Genomic DNA, 27,580 nt, shown 5'->3' with positions numbered 1-27,580 from the left:
TTAAGAAAAACAGTAAATGTAGTACCTTGTACTTGTAAGTATCTGACATAAATTTTGATGTTTAGAAGGCAGCCCTGTTGATTATTAATGTTCTTAAGTTGTTTGTATGCACTCTTACAGAAATTTTATCTATAAAGAACAAAAAAGCTGTCTGGGACAGAGCACTGTTAAAGCTGCTAAATCCTGCACTGGCAATGTTGTTTACTTTAATTCCGATTTGGAATACAGTATCTTTGCATTCTGAAAACCCAGGGCAGAGTGCTAATGAGTTTGAATAAGCCAGTTGTCTTGGTAGAGTTTGTTATGGAGGATCTGTTCAGCAAGATGCTATTTTAACAGCTGTATTTTTTTGAGAAGTCCAGCGTGGTAAGTACCACAAGAATGTTCTTCAGTTTGAGGTTTGTAGAGTTGAGGAAGGATTCAAGATGTTCTTCCAGCAGAGTGGGCAGCTGCAGAAGCTGCCAGGGTGTGGAGCAGAAGTTGTTGCTGTTGATTTCATATTCAGTAGTCTCGTGCTCAGTGTTTTTTTCTGACTGAAGATATCACTTAGAATACATGGCTAATCCCACTAGCCAAATTTCTTGTTTTAAGCAGGCAATGTCAGATTGCACATCTCTAGTGGGGCAAAAGAAGCTAAGAAGGGGCTTCTGCAAGTCTTGCAGTGTATGAAAAGTAAATCCCCCTACTGAGGAATTCAAAAGGTTGACAGCAGATGGGGCTTCTAGCCCATGTTGTACTATGTATGGAGCTGGGCTTTGATAATAATAATTTGGTAATACTACAAATACAATATTGTAGTCTACTCAAGTCTGCTGCTTCTGGTGGTGCCTAGCTAGATTATTCCTGATAGATGGATTTGCACACAGTTGTATTATTTTCTTGTGTTTTTCAAGACAAAGTTCTGAAGCCTTGAGAACACTTTAAGGGTGGGTTGGTCGGGTTTTTGTGGTTTGTTTCCCCCTCTTTAACCTTTTCTTTTAAAATAGAGAGAAAATACCTAAGGGATTACATTTTAAAACCCTCTTGACTTAACAAAATATTAGGGTTAAAAAGTCAAGAAATGTAGTTCTGAATTAAACCTTTTTTTAGTTTGCTTTAAATGTAGCTTCTGGGGTCGTTCCTTAAAATATAGTCCTTAGCTAAATAACTATATCCTATTACCCTAATAATAAGAACTTGATTTGGTTTAAAATACTCTAAAGTTGTGTCACCATCCCCTTAATTTACAATAATTGTAAGACACCATTAATCTTGTAGTTTTCCTCCCCACTGTATCAAAACTAGTACATGTTAGAAGGGGGTGTAACCTGCAGTTTATAGTGTTCCTTGTGAGAGTATCCAAAAAGGAACACCAGAGGTACTGCAAAAAGCAGGAGAGGAAGCATATATTTTTATTTTTCTTTACTGACATGGAGGTACAGTTCTATTGCTCAAACCCCTCATTTTCCTGTTGTCATTTCGCATGTAGTTGTCTTTCCCCAGCCATTGTGTCTGATCCTTTACATGGCCTTTGGAGTAGTTTTTTGTTCTTTTGGTTTTGTTTTTTTTTACATATTGGAACCCCGAGTTGACTGTAGCCTTGAGACGTATAAAAGTAATAGCTTGGGAAAGACAAGTTGACAGGTTAGTGGTAAGATTTCCAGTTAAAGCCTACACAAATATCAGTGGGACAACTGTACCAGCTACTGAAGTAGTTACAGAAATTGTGTGCAGACCATAACATAGATTTGCATGCAGAAGTTTTGGGGTTAGTTTTTTAGATTTTTTTATTTACTTGAAGTATGAAAAAAAATCAAATAGGAGAGAAAACTTTAAATATCACAGGTCAGATAAAAGCATATGTTATTGATACTGTACACAGAGCATAAGGTGGCCATTTTGCTAAATTCTGTGGGAACAAAAAAAAAAAAGCCAGGAAACTCATGATAATGTTTTTTGAGAAATATTTTAAGAACTAGACTACTCAAAACATACATACATATATATGTGTAGGGACATCCAGGAATATGGTGTAGCTATACATGTATATATGTTTATCTTAGTCAAAATGTGTGACATTTTAAGTAATGGACGTGAGAGATTCATTAAGGCCAATTAGTGCAAATGAATTCATGTCATTTATATCCAAGGAACTAACTGCACTGTGTTATAATTTGAGGCCAGTGTCTCATCAGATTTTTAATGAACTATAATTGATATTTAAGAATTGGACTGCTGTCCCTTTGTAAAAACTTTCAGCGTGGTTTATCATTGCAGTGTCTTTCTATGTAAATAGGAATGTGTGAAATCTTAGAAAACCTTCTGCAAATTTTTCACATTTTTCCCTGCTGTAGAAGGGGTCTCACATGCTACTATATAGCTTGTATGAAATCTTCCTAAAGAGCAATTTTGTCTGTGAATGCATCCCTCTGGAAGTGGGTAAACGTCTGCATCAGAATAGTACCATTTAGTACATGGACTTTTGAATTCACTATAGAAATGGATTCCCAAGCTTTGAACTCACGCTGCACCAGGAAGGTGTTACCTGTTTTGTTGCAAATAGTTGTGTCCTACTTCTGCATGTGCTTTTGTTTGCTGGAGATGTCAAGTGAATAGGAATCACTAATGTTACAGGTATTTGTAGAACATAATGCATAATTCAGAGACTATCCTTATGCCGTTTAACACTTTCCTAGTACATGTTTGTAGTGGTGTTCATAGAACTTCAAGTGTTTTGCTCTTGGTCTTAGTTGGGATGAGTTTGTCTTGCTGGAACTTGAGCCCTCTTGGTTTAAAGGCACCACTGACAATCTTCTGAAATCCATACATGAAAATCGGTTGCAAAGACCTTGCCTGAAATCAGAGCCTTAGAGGGTGGTCTTACTTTCCTCTTAAATTTGGTGACATAATTGCATCATACATAGTAGAATAGGTGTGTTGGGTTTTCTCCTTTGCAAGCAGTGACCAGCTAGTGCTTTTGGTATAAGATTTCTAAAGGCAAAGAAACAAAGCCAAACCACTTAAAGGTTTTTTTTATGATTCTTTTTAAAACATAATTCAATTGATTTGTATTTCTTATATTTGATACAATGACCTTTTAAATTCTTTTTATCTGCCACTGCTGTATATTTAATGCATACTTAAGATACTCTGAGACGGGGGTTTTGTGAGTAATGAGAAATTCTTTGAGAATCTTGTGCATTCTGCATTCAGTTTAGAGCAGATTTGAGGTCTAATCAACCAAACACTTCTAGACAAATTTGGAAAGAAACATCTATGAGTACTCACAGATTTCTGCTGGTATTGAATATTTTTTGAGCACAAATGTAAAATATTTAATTTTGGAGCAGCTTTGAATCAATTTACTTTGGTTGCTCCATCTTAGACTTTGTTGCTTTACTGTTTTTGGATAGTGTCAGTGACCAACAAATACAGTGGAAAGCCTATGGTATCAGATGGTTACATAAAACGGCTGGCCACTTCTGAAAATGTCAGTCACGACCTTCCTGTTCCACAGTCCTGTTTTCGGTTATGCATGGACACTGCTGCTAACCTGGCTAAGTATCCTCTGGAACGTAAAAGCTGTAAAGCAGATAGGTTTCACAGGTGAAAGACGATGTTGTGTACAGTTACCTTACTGACTTTTGTTTGTACATATTTGGCTAAATTTCACAGTCAAGCCTTGAGGTGAGGCAACCATTCTAGAGGTATATCTTTGAAGTGTTGAAAGAGTCTTGCTACTCTTCTAACATGACAAATGGAGAGTAATTTTAAAATTGCTAGATAAATGCTACCATTAGGTAAAAAGCTAATTCATTGTATCTGTCCAAGGGTATCTGTACCTTCGTAATGTATAAGCAAGTTTTACTGTTGGAATCAACCTTTGATAATCACCTTCAGATGTGTTAACTTTGCTATGTTTTTACAGCATGAAAAATAATTGCATGATAAACATTATATATATGATAAACCCTTCACAAGGGGACTTCCATGCCTATTTTTTTTTTCTCTTAACCTAATTCCTTGAGTAATGCAGGGTTCCCTTCAACAAAAAAGTTGAGAAAATGAGGACTTTTCTCTAGCTACGCAGTGTGGCTATTTGTATTCTGCAGTGATACTTAATTCTGCATATATTTGGAATGAAGCATTCCAGATCTGAGTGTAGTCTGACGTTAATTAAATATCTTCTACACATCTGGTATCAGCTGAGAGTTTTGAGCCAAATGAGGCATGTTAGATAAGTTGAGTAGGAAAGATATTTCTTATAGAACTAAAAAAATAACTTGTGTGAAAGAATAATTTGGAGAAAAGGTAAGATTAACTCGGGTCAAAATTCAGGTTTATTTTTTATAACATCAATTTAAAAAATCATGAGAATATTCAATATTTGCTTAGATGCCATCACTGCTGTTTGGGATACCCTGTTATAAGAAAAGCTCTCTTTCCTGCTGTTTACCTGAAACAATTGCAACATTTCAGTTTTTACAGTATTTCTGACTGCCTTTACAATATTAATTTTTTGGCTACCTTCTTAAAGAGTAAAATATAATTTAAAGAACAGATAGTCATTCCTTGAGAATCACTTTTGTCTAAATCTGACTTGGTCCTGTTGGTAAAGGCAGAGTAATTGTTTCTAACTCTGTAGAGATTCCTAGGTCCAGTTTTAAATCATTCTGGAGCATTCCCTTTTTCTCTTTGCAGGGTCGCAGGCAATCCCAAATACAAAATAATCCTCTTCTGAACCTCTTGTGTATGGATATTGTACTTTACATGTGATTGCATATTAAGTTGTTATAAATGTGAGTGCACGTAGATGCTGACCTTCTACCCCACAGTGCTGGAGCAAGTTATATGTGCTCTATGTTAGGGATTTTTAGGACAAAAAAAGTTCCAGCCAGTCTTGTGGTGTGATATGACCCTTCTTAGTGACACACCACAAGATCTAACACAGAACTGCAACAGACATAGGTGGAACCCCATTCCTTGGAGGAATTGAGAAGTAGGTAAAACTGCATTCCTCCCAGTTGGAGGAGACTCAGAAAGGCAAACATTATTAAAATTGGTCAGAGCTTGATCAAAATTGTGGAGTGAGCCTTTCTTCCTTTCTGCAAAACAGAAAAGGACTAAGTAGCTTATATTCTTGAGAAGCACTCTTCACAGTTCTGTGCCCACCTAACACCATACTTCGAAAGATTTCTTCAACTGTGATTTGGAGGGAAGAGTCGTCCTTGAATCAGCACCCTGACTTTCCCTGTGCTAAAGTTTTTGCTAATTGGGAGTTTCAAAGAGGCTATTGTATTGGGGTTATATAATTGCACACACAGACTGCAGTTGTCTCTGTCATGAGGTCCATGCTTGCCTTGGAGAACAATTTGTAGTGTGAATGTATATACCGCTGTATGATTGACTCTTTTTAAAATGAGGGCAAAACAAGTAGACCTTATTTGGCCATGTTACAAAGCAGGCAAACTCCTTTATTTGTGTATGTGAGCTCTGTGCAAATAGGTGATTGTTGAACCGCATACCATTGTGAATCGGGAATCTCTTCCTGGCTCTTACTGCTTTTCAGTTTACTCCTTTGTAAGCCACATTCTTACGTGACCTTTTCATTGGCTTGAACACAGACCTTTCCACACTGACAGGCTTGCTATTATTTTGTGTATATATATATGCATTAAAAAAAAAAAAATCTCTATGGAAAAGCGAAGGAAGCATTGAGATTGAGAATTTTTACTTGCTTCTTAGTATCTTTAATAAACCTTATCAGTCACGGTGCTGAGGGAACTGTAAACATAGATCTAATGCCTTTTTACAATAATTTGTTTTTGTTAATAGCAATAGATAGCATGAACTAAGTAAGTCTCTTGCGAGCTTGCTCTTAACTCTGTCTAAAAGAATGGGAAGCCACTTAAAGTACTCATGCTACATACTTTCCATTGGAGATTAGTTATTGATAGAAATATCAGTATTTATTTATTTTCACTTCAGTTTTTACTAGGTCTTGTAAGATTGTATGGCTTAGTAAATTCATTTTTAAACTTTAAAGGTTTACCTGTATAGCCTACAGGTAGAATTTCAAAACTATCCCATAAAATTTTCTTATGTGTAATTATAAATGTTACTTATGTGTCTTATCCTGCAATAACTGTTCATGCATACTGCTATAGGGGTGGGGATCTGCAAGGTGGTAAAAGTTTCAGCACCTAATAAAAGCATATTGAACTTAGAATGTGGTAGAAATGACTTCCTTCATTATGGGTGCCATTTATGCAGTAAGTAACTTCCTTGACGTAGTAGTTTTCTGCAGAGTACAGAGTGCTGGAGTTTTGGACAAACAAAGCATGATTATAAGTAATATACTCTATATTTGTAATAATCACCAAGATTAATTTTTTTCCAGTATGTGGGGAAAAATGGTTTAGTGTTCTGTCTGTCTCTGAATGCAGTGGAGTAAGAGGGCGTGTTATGTTCAGTCAACACAGTGAATCCTTAGGACTTCAATGTAATTATATCATCTCCATATATATATGGACTCCCGGTTAAGGGGTTTTCCACCTGCAAAGTGCTGATTTTTTCCTTAAGTGTACTTCGTTTTTCAAAAAAAAAAAAACAAAAAACTCTTGATGTACAAATAGTTCAGGTAATTCCTGATATTTGAAGAGGCTGAATTCCCACCAAAGCTTCCCTGGGTCTCGGATTGTTTCACTCTTCCACTCCGTAAAGGGATGGGAGGTAGAAATGGCTGGCAACTGTGCATCTGGCTTTTAAAAGGAAATGGAAATTTATAGTAGGCATTTAGTAACAAATTTTAATCTCTTTGGAGTTGACAAGCCAATAGTTTGACATTTCCTCAATTTCTACAGTTAGGTGTGTAAGGGGACTAATCTACCTCTCTACTGTGTAAATTGTATTTTATCATTCATTCTATTTTTTTATCTAAGGTTATATTTAGACTGTTCTCACTATTTTAAGGTTACATAATTTGAAATTTTTTTTTTCAAATTAATTCCACGTTAATAAATTTCAAAGCTGACTTCAGAACTGACCTTCTCATTTCTAGGTTAATATTCCCCTTTCAGATTTTTGGTGAAGTTGTGGTTGCAGTCCTGAGCTTTTAGAAGTCGTCAATGTGAAAAATGGCACAGTACTTTGTAATAGCTAAGGAAAATGCAATAAAATACAGACAAATAATTTTCTGCTTGAAAGTTTTTTCCAGCTATGCCACAGAGTGAAAATCAAATGTGTGGTGGTGATTGGTTGCATTTTGATTAACTTTAACAAGAATTTACAGCAATTAGTTCCAGTTTGCTAGAGTCTTGCCCGAGTCATAAATCCTTTAGGATTTGCTGGACATCCTGAACAACTGAGTGAAGATTTACATTACTTTTCTTTACATGTTGTTGTTTTTGTTTGTTTTTTTTTTCTCAAACAGCAGTTTAATGACAAGTTCTTGCTCTTCTGATGACATCGATCAGGAAGAAATCCAGCTCGCTTTGCAGGCTGCTAAAATTGCCACACGAGAAAAGATCAGATCCAGATTTCATGGCAGTAATGACCTTATTCACCGTCTTTTTGTCTGTATCTCAGGTATAAGTGTAGCCTTTTGTGCTGAATGTAAAAACTATTCATCCTCGGGGTTTATTGGTGCACATAAAGTTATGGCAGAGCTATGTAGAGGACTGGAGATGAAGTGGTGGGAAGACAATGTTTTGGGGCCTAAGTTGCACACTGGTCTAGAAAGACCTGTTACCTGGGTGGGAACTTACAGAAACACAGATGCAGACTTCTTAGACCTGTAGTGATGAGGAGTTTGGGCATCCAACAGGTTTGACTTTGAAGCACTTCTTTTTCCTTGATGATGCCCTGTGTGTTCAAAGGAAGAAATTTGTTGCTGCAGTTCGATTTTGTTGCAAAAGGAATCTTTCCACGTTTCCTGCAAATGGCAAGGGAGACATGTATCAAATTACAGGTAGTGTAAAGGCCAGAATGTAGTTTGGCCATTATGGAAAATCAGTTTAATTTGATGTTCAGTTTTCATTCCAAACACAAGCAAGTGATCCCCTCAAAAATAAATATGAGGCCATTACTGGTAGCAACAGGCAAATACTTCTTTTAAAGGGTGGTGTAATAGAAATGCTTCACCTGTTTTCTCAAATTCCTAAGGTGTTGCTGACCAGCTGCAGACAAATTATGCTAGTGATCTGAGAAGTATCTTAAAGACCTTGTTTGAAGTTATGGCAACCAAACCCGAAACAGAAGATAAGGAAAAGCAAAAGAAAGGTAAAGAGTTCTAAACATTTGTTTTCTATAGTGAATCTCTGCTAGTAGCCCCATGGGGATACACGAACTATTTTACAATTTCCTTAACATTTTGTTAACTTCTTGACAGGAGTCGCTGTACAGTGATTTGACCTAAATTTAAAAGAAAGCATGGAGAAGTGTAAACAGGTTTAAGTCACTGGAAGTATAGGTACACAGGAGTATGTCTTGAGACAAATGTTGAAAGAGTTAAAGCCTTCAGAGTGCATCTGCGTATTTCTGTTTTCCTATATATAACAGAACAGTGGTTGTAGCCCATATAGTCATAACATAATGTATGCAGGGTTTGGACTTCATAAATGTGGGGTTTTTTTCCCCCCTGACACTGTTTCACACCAGATATGCTTTAATTCACCACGATGCATATCTTTGATCTTGAAGTTTAAATAGCTCTGTGAAAAGAGCAGACTATAAGATGAGAATGCTCAGTAAGATGCTGAAATCTGGCCTGTCTTGAAGCAATTGCAGAATGCTGAATTTGACTTCAAAATGGAAAAATACCTACTTTTGAATTCGGGATAATTAAGATAACGGAACCAGAACTAAATCATGAGCCAATGCAAGAAATTTTTTCCTCTGTCACCATTTTGATTAATATTTTTTTCAAAGAGGAAAGTCTGCCAACTTATTTAAAAATAACTATATCATCCCAGCAAGACTGCAGTTACCTTTGTCCTTTGTTATGATTAGAACTGTCAGCATCTGAAGGTGATCAGAGCACGCTTTTTTTGTCCCTTTCCTCATGATTGGAAACTTTTGCTTTCCCTTTTTCTCAGTTTTATTTAAAGGCTTTGAGGATTTTGTATGTAATGCTTAAGTTAAAAGTTTGTTAAAAGTTAGCAGAAGTCGTCCAATCCAACCCAACTCTGCAGTGGGATAATTCACAACATGCATTACAGCTGTCTTATCACTTATGGTGGAAAGTTCCACTCCACTCCTATGGTGGCAGGATGTCATGATGTGAAAAGAGACTGGTTTTTTATTGGGGAAAAAAAGAAGGCATTAGACAATATTGCTAAAGAGGTTCAAAGAGCTCCTGAATATTCAAATAAAAGCAATAAAGAAGCTGGAGCTGTAAAGAACTAGCACTAGGAAATCTGTTAGTCAACAGTACTTAGCTGGAATAATTTCTAATGGATTAATTATTACATTAAAAGAAAAAAGGTGCAGACAAAAGTAAGCATAAACAAAATGAGCAAGTAAAAGCCAGAGAATTTTGGAATTAAGTTTCTCATTGGTATATGCGATTTGATCCATGTGATTCACCTAGGGAATCTCTGGTTGTTCTCATAATCTACATCGTTGTAAAGGATCCAAGTTAAGAATTGGGAAATAAAATATAGGATGCAGCTAAACTGCTAGAAGAGGACTGTATGTCCTGTGATAACGGCATCTTTCATTTCTGTTACTCCAAAGAAGAATAGAGGAGACTTTTAAATCACTATTTGTGTCAGGGTGAAGAAAAAGCAAGAAGTCTAAGAAGGTACATATAGATGCTACTTTATTAAATCCCAGAAGTCCTAGCATGAATATTTTAAGTGCGAATGAAAAAATATGAATTTGAGTACTTTTTGGTTTGTTTTACAGTTAATCAGAGCTTAAGGAATGCAGCATTGGAAGACTGTGCTTTATGTCAAGAAAGTATATCATCCTCAGAACTTGCAGCAAAAGCCAGAGATGGGGACTTTGAAGGTACTTTCTTTTTTCTGAGAACTAAAATGAGACAACACTGATGTATAATAGTTATGTGTCAACAGTGCAGAGTCTGGCTGGAGGCTGTAGTGAGCGGTGTTCCCCACAGTCAGAACTGGCTCCAGTCCTGTTCAACTTGTTCATCAGTGACCTGGATGAAGTGGCAGAGGCACCCTCAGCAAGTTGGCTGGTGACACAGAGCTGGGAGGAGCAGCTGATTCCCTGGAGGCTGCGCTGCCATTCAGCGAGGCTTGGACAGGCTGGAGAGTTGGGCAGAGAGGAACCTCATGGAGTTCAGCAAAGGCCAGTGTCAGGTCCTGTGCCTGGTGAAGGATGATCCCACGCACCAGTACAGGCTGGGGCTGACCTGCTGGAAGGCAGCTCTGCGGAGAAGGACCTGGGAGTCCTGGTGGGCAGCAAGTTGCCCACGGCCCAGCAGTGTGCCCTCATGGCCAGCAAGGCCAATGGGATTCTGGGGGGCATTAGGAGGAGCTTGGTGAGCAGGTGGAGGAAGGTGATCCTCCCCCTTTGCTCTGCCCTGGTGAGGCCGCATCTGCGGTGCTGTGTCCAGTGCTGGGCTCCCCAGTTCAGAAGGGACAGGGAACTACTGGAGAGGGTCCAGCAGAGGCTACAAAGATGGTGAGGGGACTGGAGTGTCTCCCTGATGAGGAAGGGCTGAGGGAGCTGGGGCTGTTTAGCCTGGGGGAGACCGAGAGAGGATCTTACCGATGTCTACAAATACCTTAAGGGCGAGTGTCAAGAGGCTGGGGCCAGGCTCTTTTCAGTGGTGCCCAGCGACAGGACAAGGGGCAACGAGCACAAAGTGCAGCACAGGAAGTTTCATCTGAGTATGAGGAAAAATGTCTTTCCTTTGAGGGTGACAGCACTGGAACAGGCTGCCCAGGGAGGCTGTGGAATCTCTTTCTCTGGGGACATTCAAAATCCTCCTGGACATGACTCTGTGCAACCCGCTGTAGGAAAACCTGCTTTAGCAGAGGGTTGGGTTAGATGATCTCCAGAGGTGCCTTCCAACCTGACCATCCTGTGATTCTGTGATTCTGTATTTAAAAAAACAACCATTAAAATGAAAAGAGAAAACATTTAAAGTTTGGCTCTGGAAAGTGAGTGTAAGATGTTGTCATAGTATGGTTTAGAGACAGGTGATAAAACTAAGCATATTTCTTTCAGATTTTTGTCTAATGGCCTCATGCAACTCTGATCTACCAATTGTCATATCCAGTATGAGTTTCTTTGTATCAGTGGAGAAAGTATAGTAAAGGTTTTAATATTGCATATATAGTTTCTTTGTATCAGTGGAGAAAGTATAGTAAAGGTTTTAATATTGCATATATTACATCTGACAATTTTCAGAGGGCTACGTAAGACACAAAGCCCTAAGCAAGGTCTTCTCAGCCACATCTAAAGGCATCTTTCATATTGTTTGCTGTATGTGGAGGTGCTCCTTTTTTCCCGTGGTGCAAGTATCTTTCATACTCACTTCTGTCTTTGATCAAACTATTTTGCTTATTAATTTCATATTCTTCACCATATTACTTCAAAGAAAAAGTTAGTTTTAGGTAAGTCTGCTGAGGTTACGTGAAAGAAAGTGCATATGTAAGTCTGTTTTGGCTGGGATTCAAGCATTCTGAGCCCTCAAAACTTGTTGCTTTGTGTTTTCATCTGAGCTGCTGTGGGAGTGCTTAGGAGTTAGTTATGCAATAGCCCTAGCATGGTAAACATAAAAAAATGGATTGAAAGATATTAGAGCACTTGCAGTCAAAGAATAAGAAAAGAGAAAGTAGATGCATGAGATGGAGCAAACAAGAAAGCAATCAGCTTTGATCTTCAAGGCTAAGTGGTGGTTTCAGCACACCAGGAGCTCAATTATTGGAGTGGTGGTATCTCTGTGGTCAAGTGAGAAATGCAAGACAGCTGTCAACTGTGAAACTGTGTCTGAGCTTCCCAGAAATTCAAGTGTGCAGTAATTTCCCTGTGCTTTAAAACTCTGATGTATCGTTGTCTGTTTGCCCACATATACTACTGTTCTTCCAGCGAGAGGTTTTGAAAGCAGGATGACTGAGAACTGAGTGGTAAGCAGTGTATGTCTCTGCTTATATGCAGAGGTGGGTGACCAACAGGAAATAAATGTTGGTTCATGTAATTTGTAATAAAGATCAGAAATTGGGGGGGAAGAGATGACAACATGACTCTTAAAAGGTTAGATTTTAGAGTAATGCGATGTATTTGTAAGTTCTTTTGTGCTTCTATAAAACCCATGGTTTGCTTGGTAACTTTTCTTCTGAAGCTGCAGGGTAAATCATCTCTAATCTTATTTATTTAGAACAGCAGGGCTAATTTATGTATTACGTGCTGTAGAAATACTATCTCTTCTGGAGGAAAATTATTTGGTGCAGATAAAGAAGCGTTCAGTAGTAATTTTAATTGATTTTTCTATTGTGCCATAATTCAGAATGTCAGAAAAGATGCAGTAAAGAACAGATCTTTAAGCAAAATCCTTACCATGTATAGGCTGTATTGGAAAAGAATGCAAGAGATTATTCATTCTCTACTATTTCAGTTCATATTCTTTGGTTTTGAATCAATGCCTGATGCTGTTGGTGAATCTGACTTACAGAACTTAAATGCAGGTTACTCTGAACTGCAGGATGCTGAACAGCCTCAGTGATCTATGTATTTTGTTGAAGCGAAGTCACTTCACTTCCCTGGCCTGTTACTCAGATTTTAAGGTTCTTCAGCTTTCCCTGGCATTTTCTATTGGCACGGGGAAGGTTTTGTCTTTTGAGGAGTACAGCCTATGGCTTGGGATGTTGTTTACTGAAATAGAGGACAATAGTCTGGATGCTTAGGTGATGTTGTGGCCATATAGGAGTATGGTAAAGGGGAACCTTTGGAGTTACGAGGGTCTCTGCAGCACCCAGGCATTATGAATCAATTATGTCCCTGCCCTAAGTGAATGGTAAAACCCAACCTGTAGTATTAATAGCACACACAGATAACTACAGCAAAACCAGCCTTGCCGGCACCTTTGTCCAAAATTAGCAGGTACTTCACATATGCCTGTGTGATAGAAAGCAGAGCCTTGTGGGATAACCAAGTCCCTTTTGAATAAGTAGACTTGGATGCCAGAATGAGCTTGGCTACCTTGGCACAATGCTTTCCCCTGCTAACACATCGTCTAAACAGAGCCAGTTGGCCAGTGCTCCCGCAGGTCTCTGCTTTTGATACCTTGCTTGCTCACTGGGAAGGCTTGGGTGTGTCAAAGTCAATCGCCGTACAGACTGTCTAGGAGTCTTACTTGGCTTGTGTGTAAGCAGTTATGCTGTAAATAGTTTTTGCAGTCAGAGCTGTACTGATTTGTACAAGTAGATAACTACTGTAGTCTGCTGTTACTTAGCCTTCAAATTTGCTGATGGGTGGGAATTTTCTGTATCACAAAGAGACAGAGGCTACTAGGAAACATGGAGCCATTGGAACATGCTCTGCCTTCCAAACCAGAACACACCACAAAACATCTGCAAAAGGAGGCATGTGAAGTGGGTGAATTTGGTGAATCTGTGGGAACTGCAGAAACACCTGTTCTGTCCCCTCACCTCCAAGACATCACAGATCCCTGTCCCTTCAGATCACAAATTGTCATTGCTGGCAATGCCATACAGACATTTTTTCACTGAGGTATGCAGTGATAGCTAATGGGATACATGGTTTTGCTGTGCCTAAGACATCCAGCATGAGGCATGAACTTAAAGCAGTATTTAAACTTCAGCAGCCATGTGCCTTTTTCCCTTTATAACTCCTCACCACCTACCTCATTTTTGCTGGCCACTGTGGAAGCAATAGCCCCTGGATTTGGGTGATGTTTGGGTGCAGGTGGAAGATCTCTGGTGGTTAAGGCAAGGCAACCTTTGCACGAACGCTGTGCCCTATTTATTCTTGCAGCAAACCTGATGAGTTTGTGCTCCAGGCCAAATCTGGTCCCCAGGCCTCCTACAGGAGCACACCACAGTTATCACGGCAAATGGATTCAACACAAAGTCTGAGCACATTGCACCAATCTGTTGATGCCATTGCACCAAAATTAATTATATCCTTCTTTGTACATCATTTCCACACTTCAGGTCACTCAATGATTTTGACTGGAAGTGAAAACAATTTAGAGCAAATGAGCACATCATTAGCTCCTCCTCCCTTCTGCCATCGTGGCGGAACATGAACATGTATCAAATTGAGAAAGTCCAGCAAGCTACCTACCAGGAAAGCTTTTTCCAATGATCAAGTAAATCCCTCTTACCGAAAGTACAGAATGTTTAAGATTGCATCCAGTCAATGGTAATTTAAAAAAAAAAAAAAAAAAAAAAGCCCAGCAACCTGAACAAATAAATGAATAGTTTGGAAGATTCTACTGAAGCTTCCAGCCTCTACTCAGATTATGAAGATGAATCACTTGTTGTTGTCAGATTTCTCATTCTTACTGTATACAAAATCCACCAGCTGGTCTGGGTCGTAAAACAAATATGAATGTTTTTTTTATGAGCTAGCTGACATTGGCAAGGGTATAAGAGTTAAATCCTGTGACCTTCTGAAGGTTGAAATACAATAAACTAGAGATTAATTGGCACTCCAAAACAAAAGGGTTTTTGAAAGTGCAGATGAACCTATAGTGTATATGTTCATGCTTGCTTTCCTAAAGCTCTAGGACTCCTTTTTTGAGGAAGCATATGTATTTGTACTTCATACATTATAAAAAGCACTGTGTTTTTATAGGGAGAGAAAATAAATACATTTATATTTTCCTAGACTGTAAGACTAATTTATGCAATATTATATTTAAATATAGTAAAATTCTATGCTCTGGTTATATGATGGAGAAGATGGCCAGTGGGGACAAAGCTCTGTATATAAACTCAAAGCAAATTGTAGTGAAAGCTGCTCAGAAAAAAGTAGGTTGGGCTCTTTGCTACCAGTGGTGCTTGCTCTGAATTGCAGTAATGGCAGAAGGGGCTTGTGTCCCAGGACCCGTTGGTACTGCCTTTCTCCATGTCCTGGTGAGCTATGGGCCAGCATGGGCAGAAGGTTATCAGGAAGTTTCTGACCTCCTGCTTGGGACAAACCACTGTTGGATAATAACCTGACCAAGAAGTTTGCACAGTGCTGAGAGCGGGCAGCATGAATCGCACACAAATTAAAGGAAACCTCCACATTTGAAGGTGTAAGGAAATTACTCTTAGCTAACCTAGTATAAATGTGTCCCTGCCAGGACAGAGCTGCATCATTCTTAATGTGTGTTATAGCTTTAAAAAAACCACACATCAGGGAAGTAGAAGTTTGATATTTCTGCCATTTATGTGTCTGGGATTGTATTTCTAGCCCCAACAAATAAGTTGTTTTCTATTTGCCAACATACTTACGCATAAATATACGTGCACCCAGGGTAACTTTATTTTTTGTCTTGATTTTTATGTATTCATTTCTTTATCAGCCTGTAACTGTGATCAAGCCTAAAGGCCCTGCTAACCATATTTGGGACAGTTAAGTTTATTCTTGTGAGGCTGATGATTTTAATAGTGAACTTTGGCAAACCTGAGTTTTGACCATGTATGTGTTTTGGGGTAATGTATTACTCAGTAGAAGTCATCTGTTGTGACTGAGGAAAGGTTAATATATTTAGTTGTCAATGTCATGAAGTTATAGGCTGGCTAAGAAGATGAGTTATACTTCTCGTCTGAGGATAAGCATGAGACATCTAGAAATCGGATGATTTTCCTCAAGGAAAACCAGAAATCATTATGAATCTGTTGGTGCTCCGTGAAAATATTTGCTGTAGCGTTTGAGCTCTTTCTGCAACCATACATTAATTTTCACTCCTTATCCCTCTGACATCCATGCAGAGCTGCCTTGCTTGCTACCACCTAGTTATAACTCCAGTCATAATGGATTTGCTGTGGCTGCCAGTACAAATACCTGTTTGTGCCAAACGGTATTAGCATGTTTGCTGCACAGCAGCACGCTATTTCTCCTTGATCCCTTTCCATTTCATAATATTCCAGCCCACCCACTTTTGTCTAGTCAGAAGTCCTCACAGCCCTCCAACCAGCAGCACAAGCACAATTTAGTAATTTATGGTCTTGTGCTTGTGCAATAAGAAGTCACAAGGTCAAGAAAACCTACCTATGCTGCTATGTGTGCAGAATCTAATCACTGTGGATCTAGATTTAGCTGTCACCCCTAGCTGAATGCTTCAATTTTTCTTTTGTCCTCCACACGCTTATGGCTACTTTATTATTTATAATTATGACCAGCAACATTTTCTAAATGAAAGAAGTTGAATTGTTGCACAGTTCAGTGGCCACACATACTCTGTCCACATAAACTTTTTACTTTTTCCTTACTCAGCAGCTCTGCTTACACTGTGTGAGAGAAGAATCTAGCATCAAGTTTTCCATATTGAAGCAATGTTTTATAATCAACTGCACATATTTAATCATGTGTGTAAAATTACAGGACTTTACACAGTTTTTAGGTTGAATTGCTATAATTTGACATTTTGAGAACTTGTTCAGAGCCTTTTACAGAGACCATTCCTCTTTGTCAGCTCTGTGTGGAGCCTGTTGAGACCATTGCAGGAGGAGAAAACATCCCAATAGGTACTGTAAAGCATGGGCTTATTCAGCTGTACAATGACGTAACTGGGATTTTGATTTAAGTTCAAAATCTCTTGTCCTAAAGATACACGTATTGATTATTCATCTTGTATGTAGATCTGCATTACTGACTCACTTCTGGGCCATAATGATTGGTAGTTCTTACAGAGAAAGACTCTTAGTAATGGTGATGTGGAAGATCCAGTCTCTGATTTAAAGTAAAGATTTGAACCCTATTGCTATGGAGGTCAGCATTTTCTGCCAGAGTTGTCCCATTTTACATAAATAATTATTTTCCCCAAAGAATGCTGATCATGTAGCCGTACAGAATGGACACAGGATGTCATTGTTCAGGGTTATGTTAAATTGGGCAGAGCAAAGGCTTTAGCCCAAGTCTGCAAAGCTCTGTGCTTTGGTGAAAGCTTTCTAGATTTGCACAGAAACTCCATCCTAAGAGAGCTGTTTGACAAGAGCTGTACTTGAAGCTAGTAAGTCTGTACCTCTTTTCTTTCATCCCTGACGTTTTCATCAAATAATGTTGAAGCAGAAAATTCACTTTTATTGAAAAACTTTAAGCCAGCTGTAGTCAACACTGAATCTACTGAGCAAGCGTCAAGATTACTGATACAGTTGTGTCCTAGGAATCTTATATGAAAGTCAGATTGCCCAGAATGACATGCAGAAAATCACATGTGATAAGGGACAAAAAAGTTCACCTTACTGTGGCAGTTGAAGTAAGCGGTAAAGTCATGTGACTTTAGCTTTCTACTTTCTGTACTTAAAACTGTGAGAATTTACAATTCCTGCTTTCATCAGAAGAGCTACAGCGAGCTCATCTGACCATTTTCACAGCTGTGAGGGTAATGCGCTGTGACATCTGCAGTGGTTTAAGTTCCGCAGACTGCTGTAGGAGCAGCCCTCTTAAGGTTAGGTAAAAGTATAATCAAGGTTATATATGATGTGCTCTAAAATCTAATACATGTTGATGCAGGAGGAGCTTTCAGTTTGAGTTCTGCATTAGAAATATATAGTATATAAAAAGATGCAGAAAAGGTCTTTTCTCTGAATTGTCTGGCCATAATGCAAAAGTCATGACAAGCTTAGGGTTTAGCAGCTGCTCTTCAACAGGGAGTCTTGGTGTGCATGTTTTCTACCAGAGTATAGATTTGCTAGATTAGGCCTTCTGCAACCTCAGACAACTTCTGGGATTGTTTCTCTTCCTGCCACAGTCTCTTGTGTCTCAGCATCACTTAAACTTTCTGATCTAATGTTGTTTTGGTCAGCACTGTTGGTGACTCTAGGTCCAGGCTCTCTTCCTCTAATATTCTGGGACACAGAAATGTTCTCAGATGAGATGAGACTGCAGGAGGTCTATTGCACATACTTAAGCAGAATTAGTTCACATGTGGTTTTCGACAGTTTACGGTGTCTATGAGTTGATCATTATTATGGTTTTCTTAAAGCTCTAGCGTTTTGGGTTTATGTGGGATTTAAAACTTTTTTAAGAGCAGAAAACTTTTTTAACTAAGGAGGTTGCATAGACATGTAACGGTGAATTCTGAAAGCTACAGCATTAAAAAAAAGACCACCACAGAATTTCATTATTTGAGAGATTGTAATACAAGATTCTTTAATAGTTAAGAGCTGACAATACTGCTTCTCCTCTTTAAATGTCTTTTTCAGTCTTCATGCCATTTACTTTTATCTTGTGCCTTTTCCTTTCTCTAAACATGTTTCTTATTAATTTAAATACTGGTTTTTCTTCCTTTCTCTGCCTTTTTTTCTGTACGTGCTTTTAATGTTTTCCTCTAAAATTCATTCCTGTAGTCTTTCTCGTTAATCCCTTCCCTCCCTTCCTCCTCCTCTTTGATGTTTGTGCTGTGGTCTTCATCTGTTTCCCAACAGACTTCTCTTGACTCTCATTGCATGATAAAGCAGTGGGCCAATTAGCCCAGGAACAAGGTTTTCCCCTCCATTCCCTGTACTAATCCCCAAGCACAGGCAGATAGTGCTTTGGAGACAGGATGTTTCCATTTGCTGCTGCATGCAGAGCTAATGGAGCAGCGTAGTCCAGAGAAGGATTGTAACATAAAAAGCCTGTGGGTGCGGTGCTGCTGCCTGGCTTCCAGCACATCTTCAGGCTCATGCTAGGGGGTTAATTTGTATAACTCACTCTGCTCCTCATCTTGAAGCTTTATCCCCTCTTGAGACTGTTCTTCAGAGAATATTTCAAAAACTTGTTCTATAAAAAGCCTGATGACTCAATCGTTAATATATGTAAGTCAGAAAGGCTGCTCCCAAGGTTGAGCGAGATGAGGCTTGTGAAGGGGACCTAGGGGTGTGATCCTGTTGCCACTGGGGCTTGCATGGGCTCAGAGAGACAGTCATTGAGGGCTTCATCCTTCCTGCCAGTGTGAGCAATTGGGCTCCAATCCAAGCCTGCATTTAATCTCAAAGTGCATACTCTCAAGACAAAGCCTCTGTGTTTGTGTTTCAGTATAAGGACTTTTTCGGTCACAACTGGAAGCAAAGGCATAGGGCTAATGGCCCCAGGTTTCTTATTTTGATGTTATTTTAAGGCTGTACCACTGTGTAATTTTGGGCAAGACATTTCTCTCCTGGTTTTTCCTCACACGCTTACAGGCTGTAGCTGGGTGATGAGGATTAAAGCAATTAATGTTTGTACAGCATTTTGAATGTTAAAAGCCATTACATAACAAAATGTTACTATTTGGGGGTGTGCTGCAGTGCAGCAGAGCTTGGTGCAAGCAGTTGGCATGTTAGAGGGGCACTGAAACCCAGAAGGCATGGGGCATGGGGCTGGCCACGTGGCCCTGTCAGAGAGCCTTACTGCTGTTGAGCCACCGTCCGGGGAAAACGTGCCCTTTAGCTCACTCTACTGATGTGTTTATGTAGTCAATCAGCTGATGTGACACCAGTGTGGAGGTAGAAAGAGTCTCTCCAGTGTGGGAGAACATTCTGTAGAGAGGGTTATACTCTTCCTCTACATTGAGTCTCACTAAGTTGTGATTTATTTTCTTATGCAATTATAAAAGCAAAGTTTGCAGATGAATTCATCTGGCAGTCAAATAATTCTGTAACCATGAACTATAGATCATCTGATTATTACGAGTTTATAAGGACATTATTTGTCAAAATAAACTTGCTGTTATGGTTGGGGACTTTTTTTTTTTGCCATGTTTATTTTCGCACTGGAGGCAAATCCATACAAGTGCAATTAAAAAACTTTTTTAACGTTGCACTTCAAGGATAACAACAGACAAAAATATATAAAACGAAACTCAAATGGTAAACACCTGTTAAGAAAGCTTTTTTCTGTTGAAGAGCTCCACAGTTTTTGTGATGCGGTTGTGTTGACTTACAACACGCCTGGACTAATCGTGATCTAAGGGAAGGAGGTACTAGCTGCTGCAGAGGTTGCAGTTCATATTGACATGCTGCTGTTTGTACAAAGGGGGCCTGTGTTTTGTGGCTTTTCTGGGAGTGTTAAAATTAGTAACTAGCTGAACGTGGTAGCCCACATTATAACACAGTTGATAAAGCATTGGCAGGCAAGTGGGCATCTTGCCAAACCTGCTTCTACCAGCTCCATGTTCATTTGGGAGGAGACCTGGTGGCACAGAGCTTGAATAACATTGTAAATTTTCCTGTTTCTAAAATTAGTGAGAATCAATGGGATAGTTCAATCCCTGAAAACATAATCAAGGCTATGTCATCTAATGGCAAGTTTTAAACAGAAGTGTCATTATTGGCTTAATTATTTTGTTTGGAATATATGTGAGTAACCCAGGGGACCTCCTGGATGGGGAACGTGGGCATGCTGCTCCAACATCATCAGACTTGCCATGGTTTCAGATCAGAAATTCCTGTGAAAGTGATAGGAAGCCTTCAAAACTGACATTATAAACTGGTATTAGGAGTAAGTTTCATTGGGCAAGTTACATGTAATAGCTAGGGAGGTTGCAGAGAAGGAGAATAATTGGAAAGGAAAATCTCTTGATTTCATTGCTATTAATGCTTTGCCTTAAGCTGGCAGTCCTGCCTCTCCCTGCTGCTGAAGGAAAGCCTGCCTTTGAGGTAGGAATTTGTAGCCTTGTGTCCCCACAGAACATTTTCTGGTGAACTGTTCCCAAGGATGGGGTGAAGGCTGCTATATGCAGTCTCCTTGTTTTCACCACATCGGTCATTTCTCTGCACACAGACTTTTTGGTTGCTGTCCCTGTAGCTGTGGCCTTTATTAGACCAGTTCGTTCATTAAGTGAACAATTGCTTCCTTAAACTAGTTTAACTTCCAAAATAGAGGAGCCTGTAAAAGCTGAGTCAAGATTTAAAGTTCTCTTTATTAATCTGCTTTTTGAACATTTCCTGCATTGAATGCTGTATCCTTTTTACTTTCAATTTGACAAATGTTGCAATGTGACAAACACGTGAAAACTGGTCATGGTTATGTTTGAACAATGTAGTGGATTTTTCATTTAATTATCTTCTTTCTGCCTGTAGCTGTAGCCCTCTTGACCTCTGCATTAACTGCACCATATATTCTGTTGTTGGATAATATGCTCCTTGAGGCAAGCATCTTGCTTGCCAGGCTTATAAATCAGCAATTGCATGGGTTGTATACTGTAAATAATACTTGGAGAAAAGCTGCATGCAGGGAACCTGGGTAAATATGTCCAGCAGTTCATGTTTACTGTGTCCATGGGTTCCTTCTGGATAGAACTGCTTTGCCCTTCATTAGATTTTTAACAACTTATTTAAGCAATCGGCTACAGCATTTCTACACTGGTAATTTTAGATTCTCTGAGGTCATGTCAGCCCTTCACTAGCAGAAGCAGCTAAACAAAAGTGAGCCTAATACTTTTTGCTTTGCCAAAACAGAATCATTTCCCTGCTTGGCTTTTATGAGAGGCTAGAGAGCTCACTGGAGAAATAAGCAACTGAAACATGCTATTTGGGATAACAGTAGACTTTTCTCTCTGCTAAGTCTTGTACACCTGATTTTGTGGTTTTACTGTAGTTGCTGGTGAAATCCATTGAGTCGTAATAGTTTAGCAGACAGTAATCAGGCTTTGAGTTTATTATGTGTAGAGTTGCTTGCTGCCTAATTGCAGAAAAGCAGTCAGCCTTTCTGAGGGAGGGCTGAAGAGGCTGGGAATGGTCTCGGCTCGAAGCTTGTATTGATGACTGGTTGCGTTGACCAAAACCACCTGTGATCCAGCTCGACTTTAGTAGTCTCTTGTCTTCATATTTCATGTTGCTTATCTCCTTTTCTCTGCCACTTTCATTTGAACCGGATATATTTCATGTTGAGTCCCAAGCTGCTGTGTGCTGTTTCAGTGCTTGCTGTGCTCTGCCCGAAGGGAGGGCCGGGCAAAGAAGGGGGTGTTGAGCCCTCCCAGGCATCCTGAACTCACCTAGTTGCCTGTTCGCAAAGCACCTTGAGGAACTCGGATGAAAGCAGCTGCTGTTATATTTTACTCTCCCTACTCCCTTGAGGATCTGGTAATTGCATGTTTGTTTTTATTCCCTTTTGATTTATGTTCCCTTTGGTTGCTGTGTTTCTGACAGATCCTCCTGACTGGGTTCCAGATGAAGTCTGCAGTTACTGCACTGCGTGCAAGGCTCCTTTCACAGTCATTCGCAGGAAACACCACTGTCGGAGCTGTGGCAAGGTAATGACTCAGTCAAACATGTGAGAAACAAGCCGCCAGAGAGAACAAAAAATTCACGGGTACACAAACTCAGCTGCACAACACAACGTGTGCACTTGGCCAGGGTTTTCAAATCACAAGTGGTTTTGTATGTCTTGGCTGTCAACTGCTCAGCTTACGTTTAGAAAGTGGAAGGGAGAGTCATGACTACAGCAATAAACATTTGTCTGCTAAAGCAGAACTCACTGTTGAGATCCTGGAACCAGTACCCCAAATCCCGAGTTGCTCCAGACGACTGCTGTAAGCTTTAACAAGCTGCAGCAGCAGCCTGCACTGTGAGGGGTGATGCACAGCTCGGCTGCAGGGATGGTGTGTCCCTTTGCTTTCTTTCTGAAAGCAATTCTAAAAGGATGACTGCGGTGCGTAGGGCTGCTGCTTCTTTGAAAGTTTGTGGGGGAGGAAGAGGGAGCGAGGGAGAAGAATGCAGTCATGTGCCTCAGGAAGCCAGAAATCTGCAATCCCACTGCGCTTGGTTGCTTGCTGGTGTACAAGTTAAAAAGGAAGAGGGGACAGAAGCTATTTTTGCTAACTTTGTAGCGTACTTGGCAGAGTAGGAACTTTGGAGATAGTCACAAATATTCCCCTAGTCTGTCTTTAAAAAGGGGAGAGAGATGCTTCTTTTCATCTCTGGTGGAGCTGCCTGCCTTCCCTGTGACCTGCAGGGCTAGATGGGCCTGCCTTGGCTGATGTCAGTGCTTGGGCACCCGCACCAAAGAGACAAGGCACAGTCACGTTCATTGGTCACTCGGGCTATGAGTTGCCTGCGACAGGCTTTCATTTGCTGTGCTGAGGGTGGTATTGCCAATACACAAAAGCCCAGTGTGTAAAATTTTCTCTCTCCTCTCTTGACATCAATTTTGTCCCATTGAGTTATTTCAAAGGAGCTTAAGTGAAATCTCCCTCTTGTTTTCCAGATCTTCTGTTCCCGCTGTTCCTCCCACTCTGCTCCATTACCTCGTTATGGTCAGATGAAGCCTGTCCGTGTTTGCACTCACTGTTATATGTTCCATGTCACTCCTTTCTATAGTGACAAAGCTGGTATCTGACATATTAAACTACTGGTGTGTCTTCTGGAGTCTTACATGGACTGATAATATTTGACCAAGCCAAGAATTAACTTGAAAGAGGGACCCCGTGAGGGCATGTAGGCTTTGACATCCATTATTACAAATTTTGTAGAGACAGTTTTTATTGCATTTTACTAAGCTGCTAAAGGGAAGTATGAAGAGTCTGTAGTTCTAAGGCTACAGTACTGTCTTCCATAAATTTATAACATTAATGTTACAATGCCATATACAGAACAAATGCACTGTGTGGAAGGAAATAGGGCTCCGAGAATGAACAAGCACTGCTGCTTATCTTACATGCTAGGAACAGAGTAGCCAGTTAACTAGTCCATCCCAGCAAATCAGTCCCAAAGCTCGGACACTTCTGTGCTCACTAGAATACCAGCATGGCTGTGGATATCAGCGCTCTCCCTCCTGCTGCAGTTTAACTTTCCCATTACTAGTTTTTTGCTACCTATGCTAGGATTAATTAAAGCAAAATTATTTCCAATCCATATTTGATATTTACAAAAGCAAAATTTTCTGTGAATCACATAGGATGCACTGAAGGTCCTGAAGCAGTATATTTCTGTTGCCTTTCATTTACCGAGCAGAGCAATAACTCCAAGCTGTCTTCTAGAAATTAAGTTTTACAACTTCCAGTTCCATATTTTGGAGTTCTGGAAGTATTTATAACCTGCATCACTTATGCTAAATCCTGTTAATAAAAGTCTGACACACAACCTTGGTTTCCATATCAGCATTTAAAACTTAACAAACTTCAGAGGGAATGGTTACCAAATTAATTAATATTGAAAATACATATTTTTGAAAGTTTAGCAGCAAAATTCAGTAGATGTGACAAACTGTTTTGCCAATGCCGAGGTTTTTTTTAGATCGTTTTTAAAAGGCAAATATATAATGATATATTCAAAAGGTCCTAGAGAATGGTCAACCAGGGAAGGGTACTTGCTGTCCACATTTGGCAGAGTAACTGTAAAATATTGCATACTGTTACTTCACTCATGCTAACAACTCGGAAGACATTTGTATTTATTTGAAACACCAGGGATTAATTTTTATCTCCACTTGGAGCGGAAAGAAATAAGACTCACATGGATTCATGCTATGATCTTGCACAAACTATTTGCAGTAAGAGCTCCCTGAGCACTGAGGTTTCAAAGGCGTTTGGGCATGCTTTGAGTTAGCCACATGAAAAGCAAGGCAGTGTGTGCTGTGGTTACAGAGGAAACGAGATCAAGAGCTCTTCGCTGTAGCCCCTTTCCTGACTCGCAGTGTTACACGCTGTGTTTCAAAGTGATAAATACAAAAAAGGATGAGGAAGTTGTTTGCGGTATCATGCTCAAGAGAGGTTGTCATTCAAAATGATAAAGCAAAACTGGCCAGTGGTTTTTGTTTTTGTTTTTTTAATATTATTGGTGGGGGGGAGCGAACAGGGACATTCCCTTTAAGCGGTTTAATGTTCAGCGTTAATGAGCCATATTAAGGGTACAACAGTTTGGCACTACTGTCGTTTTGAATCAGATGAAACTCCTTCACTTAGTTGATATGACAAGCCTTATGATGCTGTGTGTAGACGATGTCAGCTATGATGTGTAGTCTTCACCTTATTTATTTTTTTTTTTAATTATTATTTCCCTGAAATCCTTCCCATGGAATTCTTGAGCTGGAGTGTCAGCATTCACCAGAGTTTGGAAAGAGGCATGGGGCTGGGCGATTGGTGGGAGGTGGGTAGTGTGGTACAAGTGATGATACTTATTCAGGCTTAAATCTCAGGCTTCACATTGCAATGATTATTGCAGTTTTATTTTTAGAAGAAAAAAAAATCAAATTAAATGCATCTTTTATAGGATAAAAAAATACAACAAACTTCAATTGTGAAATAAATATGCACAAAAGTTGCTTCTGTGAAAAAAAATATCTTATTTAAAGGACTGAATATTTATTCAAGCTTGTTTTTATTTTGTAAATGCTGTAATTCAGAATCATTTCCATAAATATGATATTTAAAGATCTCAGACACTATAGTTTCTTATGTAAATACAGACTCCTATTTCTCTTACTGAAAAGCACAATGACTATATCAATACTAATATACATTTGCCTCAAGGAAGACTTTCATCTTGTAATCTCTTCAGATAATTAAAGTGTCAGGACTTTCTACTTCCATGTGCTGGTTTGCTCTTTCATTTTGGGGTCTGTTTACATGGAGTGACAGCTGCCACCCTGGCAAACTGGCCTTAAGTCTTTCTCGCTTTGCAAATAACATGAAAGAAATGAGTTTAAATTTGAAAATGGAAGTTTCCTGTACAGAGAAGGGGTTGTAAATCAAGACTGGTATACTAGCCTGTCACTTAATATTGCCTTGTGCTCTCTCTTGCCACCAGCTGAAAATCTCCCTTCCCAGAATATCTTGTGTCAATGGCCACTTCACACATCAGGCATATTTGATCTGCCCCTGTCACATCTTTTTGAATAATCTTGTCGGGGGGGGGGGATGCAAGTCTGCAATGAAAACAGTGCTCCTTGGATCTACCTGCACAGTTGTTCTTAAGAAGCATAAATGCCCCGTACTGATTTGTGCTACTCCTTGTATGAGATATAACTGTTGGAGGTTTTATGAAAATTAACTTTATTTTCCAGAGGACTTAATGCATGGCTCTGGGATGCCATTTCACTTGAGGAAAAAACATGTTGCATCTGTATGACACTAGGATCTGGGCTTCAGTGGTGCAACAACAGGAAAATTTTATGGGAGGCCTGCACACAAGTTTAAGACGGCATTTGAATTAACGTATGTAATATTTATGGGCAAATAATGCTGCCTTAAGGTGTGCATAAATAAATGAACAGTAGGAATTTGTCGTAAAGGGGCTTCTTAAATTAAACTTAAATCTTCTCAGGGTTTTGAGGGAAAAGGGGGATGTCTTTTCTCTAAACCACAATGATGTGTTCCACAGCGGTTTTCCTGTTGGGGATACCCCAAAAAGAGCGATACAGGATAATAAGGTAAGAGCAGCGTTGCCATAGGCGGCAGGAATTCAGCTGGTGTCGGGCTCTTCTGTATGACACGTTCTCTCTGAGTCAAGGCTGTTATCAGAAAAAAAATTATTACAATAAACTTTGAAGTTACCCGTTCTAGATCTGTACAAATCGTACAGCGTTTCTTGCTTGTAAAAGGAGGTGGGATATCACAGCTCCCCCTGCAATGAAAGGAACCTCAATAAAAAAGAGGTGCTCCAGAGAACACCCCTGTCCAGAAAAGTTAAAAATACTTAAGAGCTGTCAGACGGAGCAGCTCAGTGAGGAAGAACCTGGATGGAAGAGATGGGAGAGGAAAATAACCTTTGTGTCTGTTGCCTAATCTGGGAAGGAGGAGGAAATCGGGGTGCATGCACGTGTGGTTGTGCCTGTACACGGGTGAGGGGACACGAAAGGTGGGTGGTGGAAGTTGTACAGTCAAGTCTCCTGCTTCTAGTGCAGCCCCATCACAATTCTGCCTGGGAGCTGGAGGAAACCACCAGTGCTCAGTGTCTCGTCTCCAGCTGAACTCACTGTCAGTTTATGCAAAGTCAAGGCTGCTGGGTCTGCATCCTCCTGTTGCCGTGGCAACCCCTGATAGCATCTCTCCACCAAGTGCCAAGACTGCAGCACTCTGTTCCTGCACAGGCAGGCACAGAGGCTTCCGCTTTCTGGTTCATAGGAGGGATTGTGGTTGCTCAAACATCTTTATTTGTAATGAGGATTTATGCTGCAGTCAGATGCTTACTGTGAACTCTGTATTCTGATGATAATATTTTACTGAATTATGCTTTATTTCTGTTGCTTGTCTGGCAGAAATCTCTGTGGGCATCCTTCTGATTGCTTTTGAGGGCTCCTTAGCTGTTTTCCTTTCCCTTCTTTCACCTTTTACCCCACCCCATCACCCAGCTTTCCATTTGTGCTGTGTATAAACTAGATGTCTTACGTAGCCTCCTTGCGTATCTTACAGATAACGAAATATTAGATGCAATATAGAAAATTCAAGGAGCTTTCGTCCCTATTGCTTCCTGATCTTGCCCTTCATGTTCCCAGGCACAGGCTCATTTCTAACCCTCATTTGGTGTCCTTGTACCTGCAAGAGCATCCTGCC

At 39.8% G+C, this 27,580-nt stretch overlaps 1 protein-coding gene across 4 annotated transcripts in view; it reads left to right on the top strand.

Annotated features, from left to right (window-relative positions):
- Positions 1-25,615, top strand: part of ZFYVE28 (zinc finger FYVE-type containing 28) — a 165,978-nt gene extending 140,363 nt beyond the window's left edge. For 2 of the 4 annotated variants that reach the window (XM_055796709.1, XM_055796707.1), the window contains 5 exons: positions 7,415-7,566; positions 8,143-8,259; positions 9,886-9,990; positions 22,239-22,342; positions 23,296-25,615. In XM_055796709.1, the coding sequence (XP_055652684.1) occupies positions 7,415-7,566; positions 8,143-8,259; positions 9,886-9,990; positions 22,239-22,342; positions 23,296-23,427 (610 nt within the window). In that variant the 3' untranslated portion in view covers positions 23,428-25,615. Of the gene's footprint in view, positions 1-7,411; positions 7,567-8,142; positions 8,260-9,885; positions 9,991-22,238; positions 22,343-23,295 lie in introns of all 4 variants that reach the window. The other 2 variants (XM_055796708.1, XM_055796706.1) reach the window with 1 other exon arrangement.
- The last annotated feature ends 1,965 nt before the right edge of the window (positions 25,616-27,580 follow it).

Source organism: Falco peregrinus, chromosome 2 (genome assembly GCF_023634155.1).
Source record: "Falco peregrinus isolate bFalPer1 chromosome 2, bFalPer1.pri, whole genome shotgun sequence".
Taxonomy (NCBI): domain Eukaryota; kingdom Metazoa; phylum Chordata; class Aves; order Falconiformes; family Falconidae; genus Falco; species Falco peregrinus.
The sequence above is the reverse complement of the archived record's forward strand: the minus strand, read 5'-3'. Positions and strand labels throughout refer to the sequence as shown.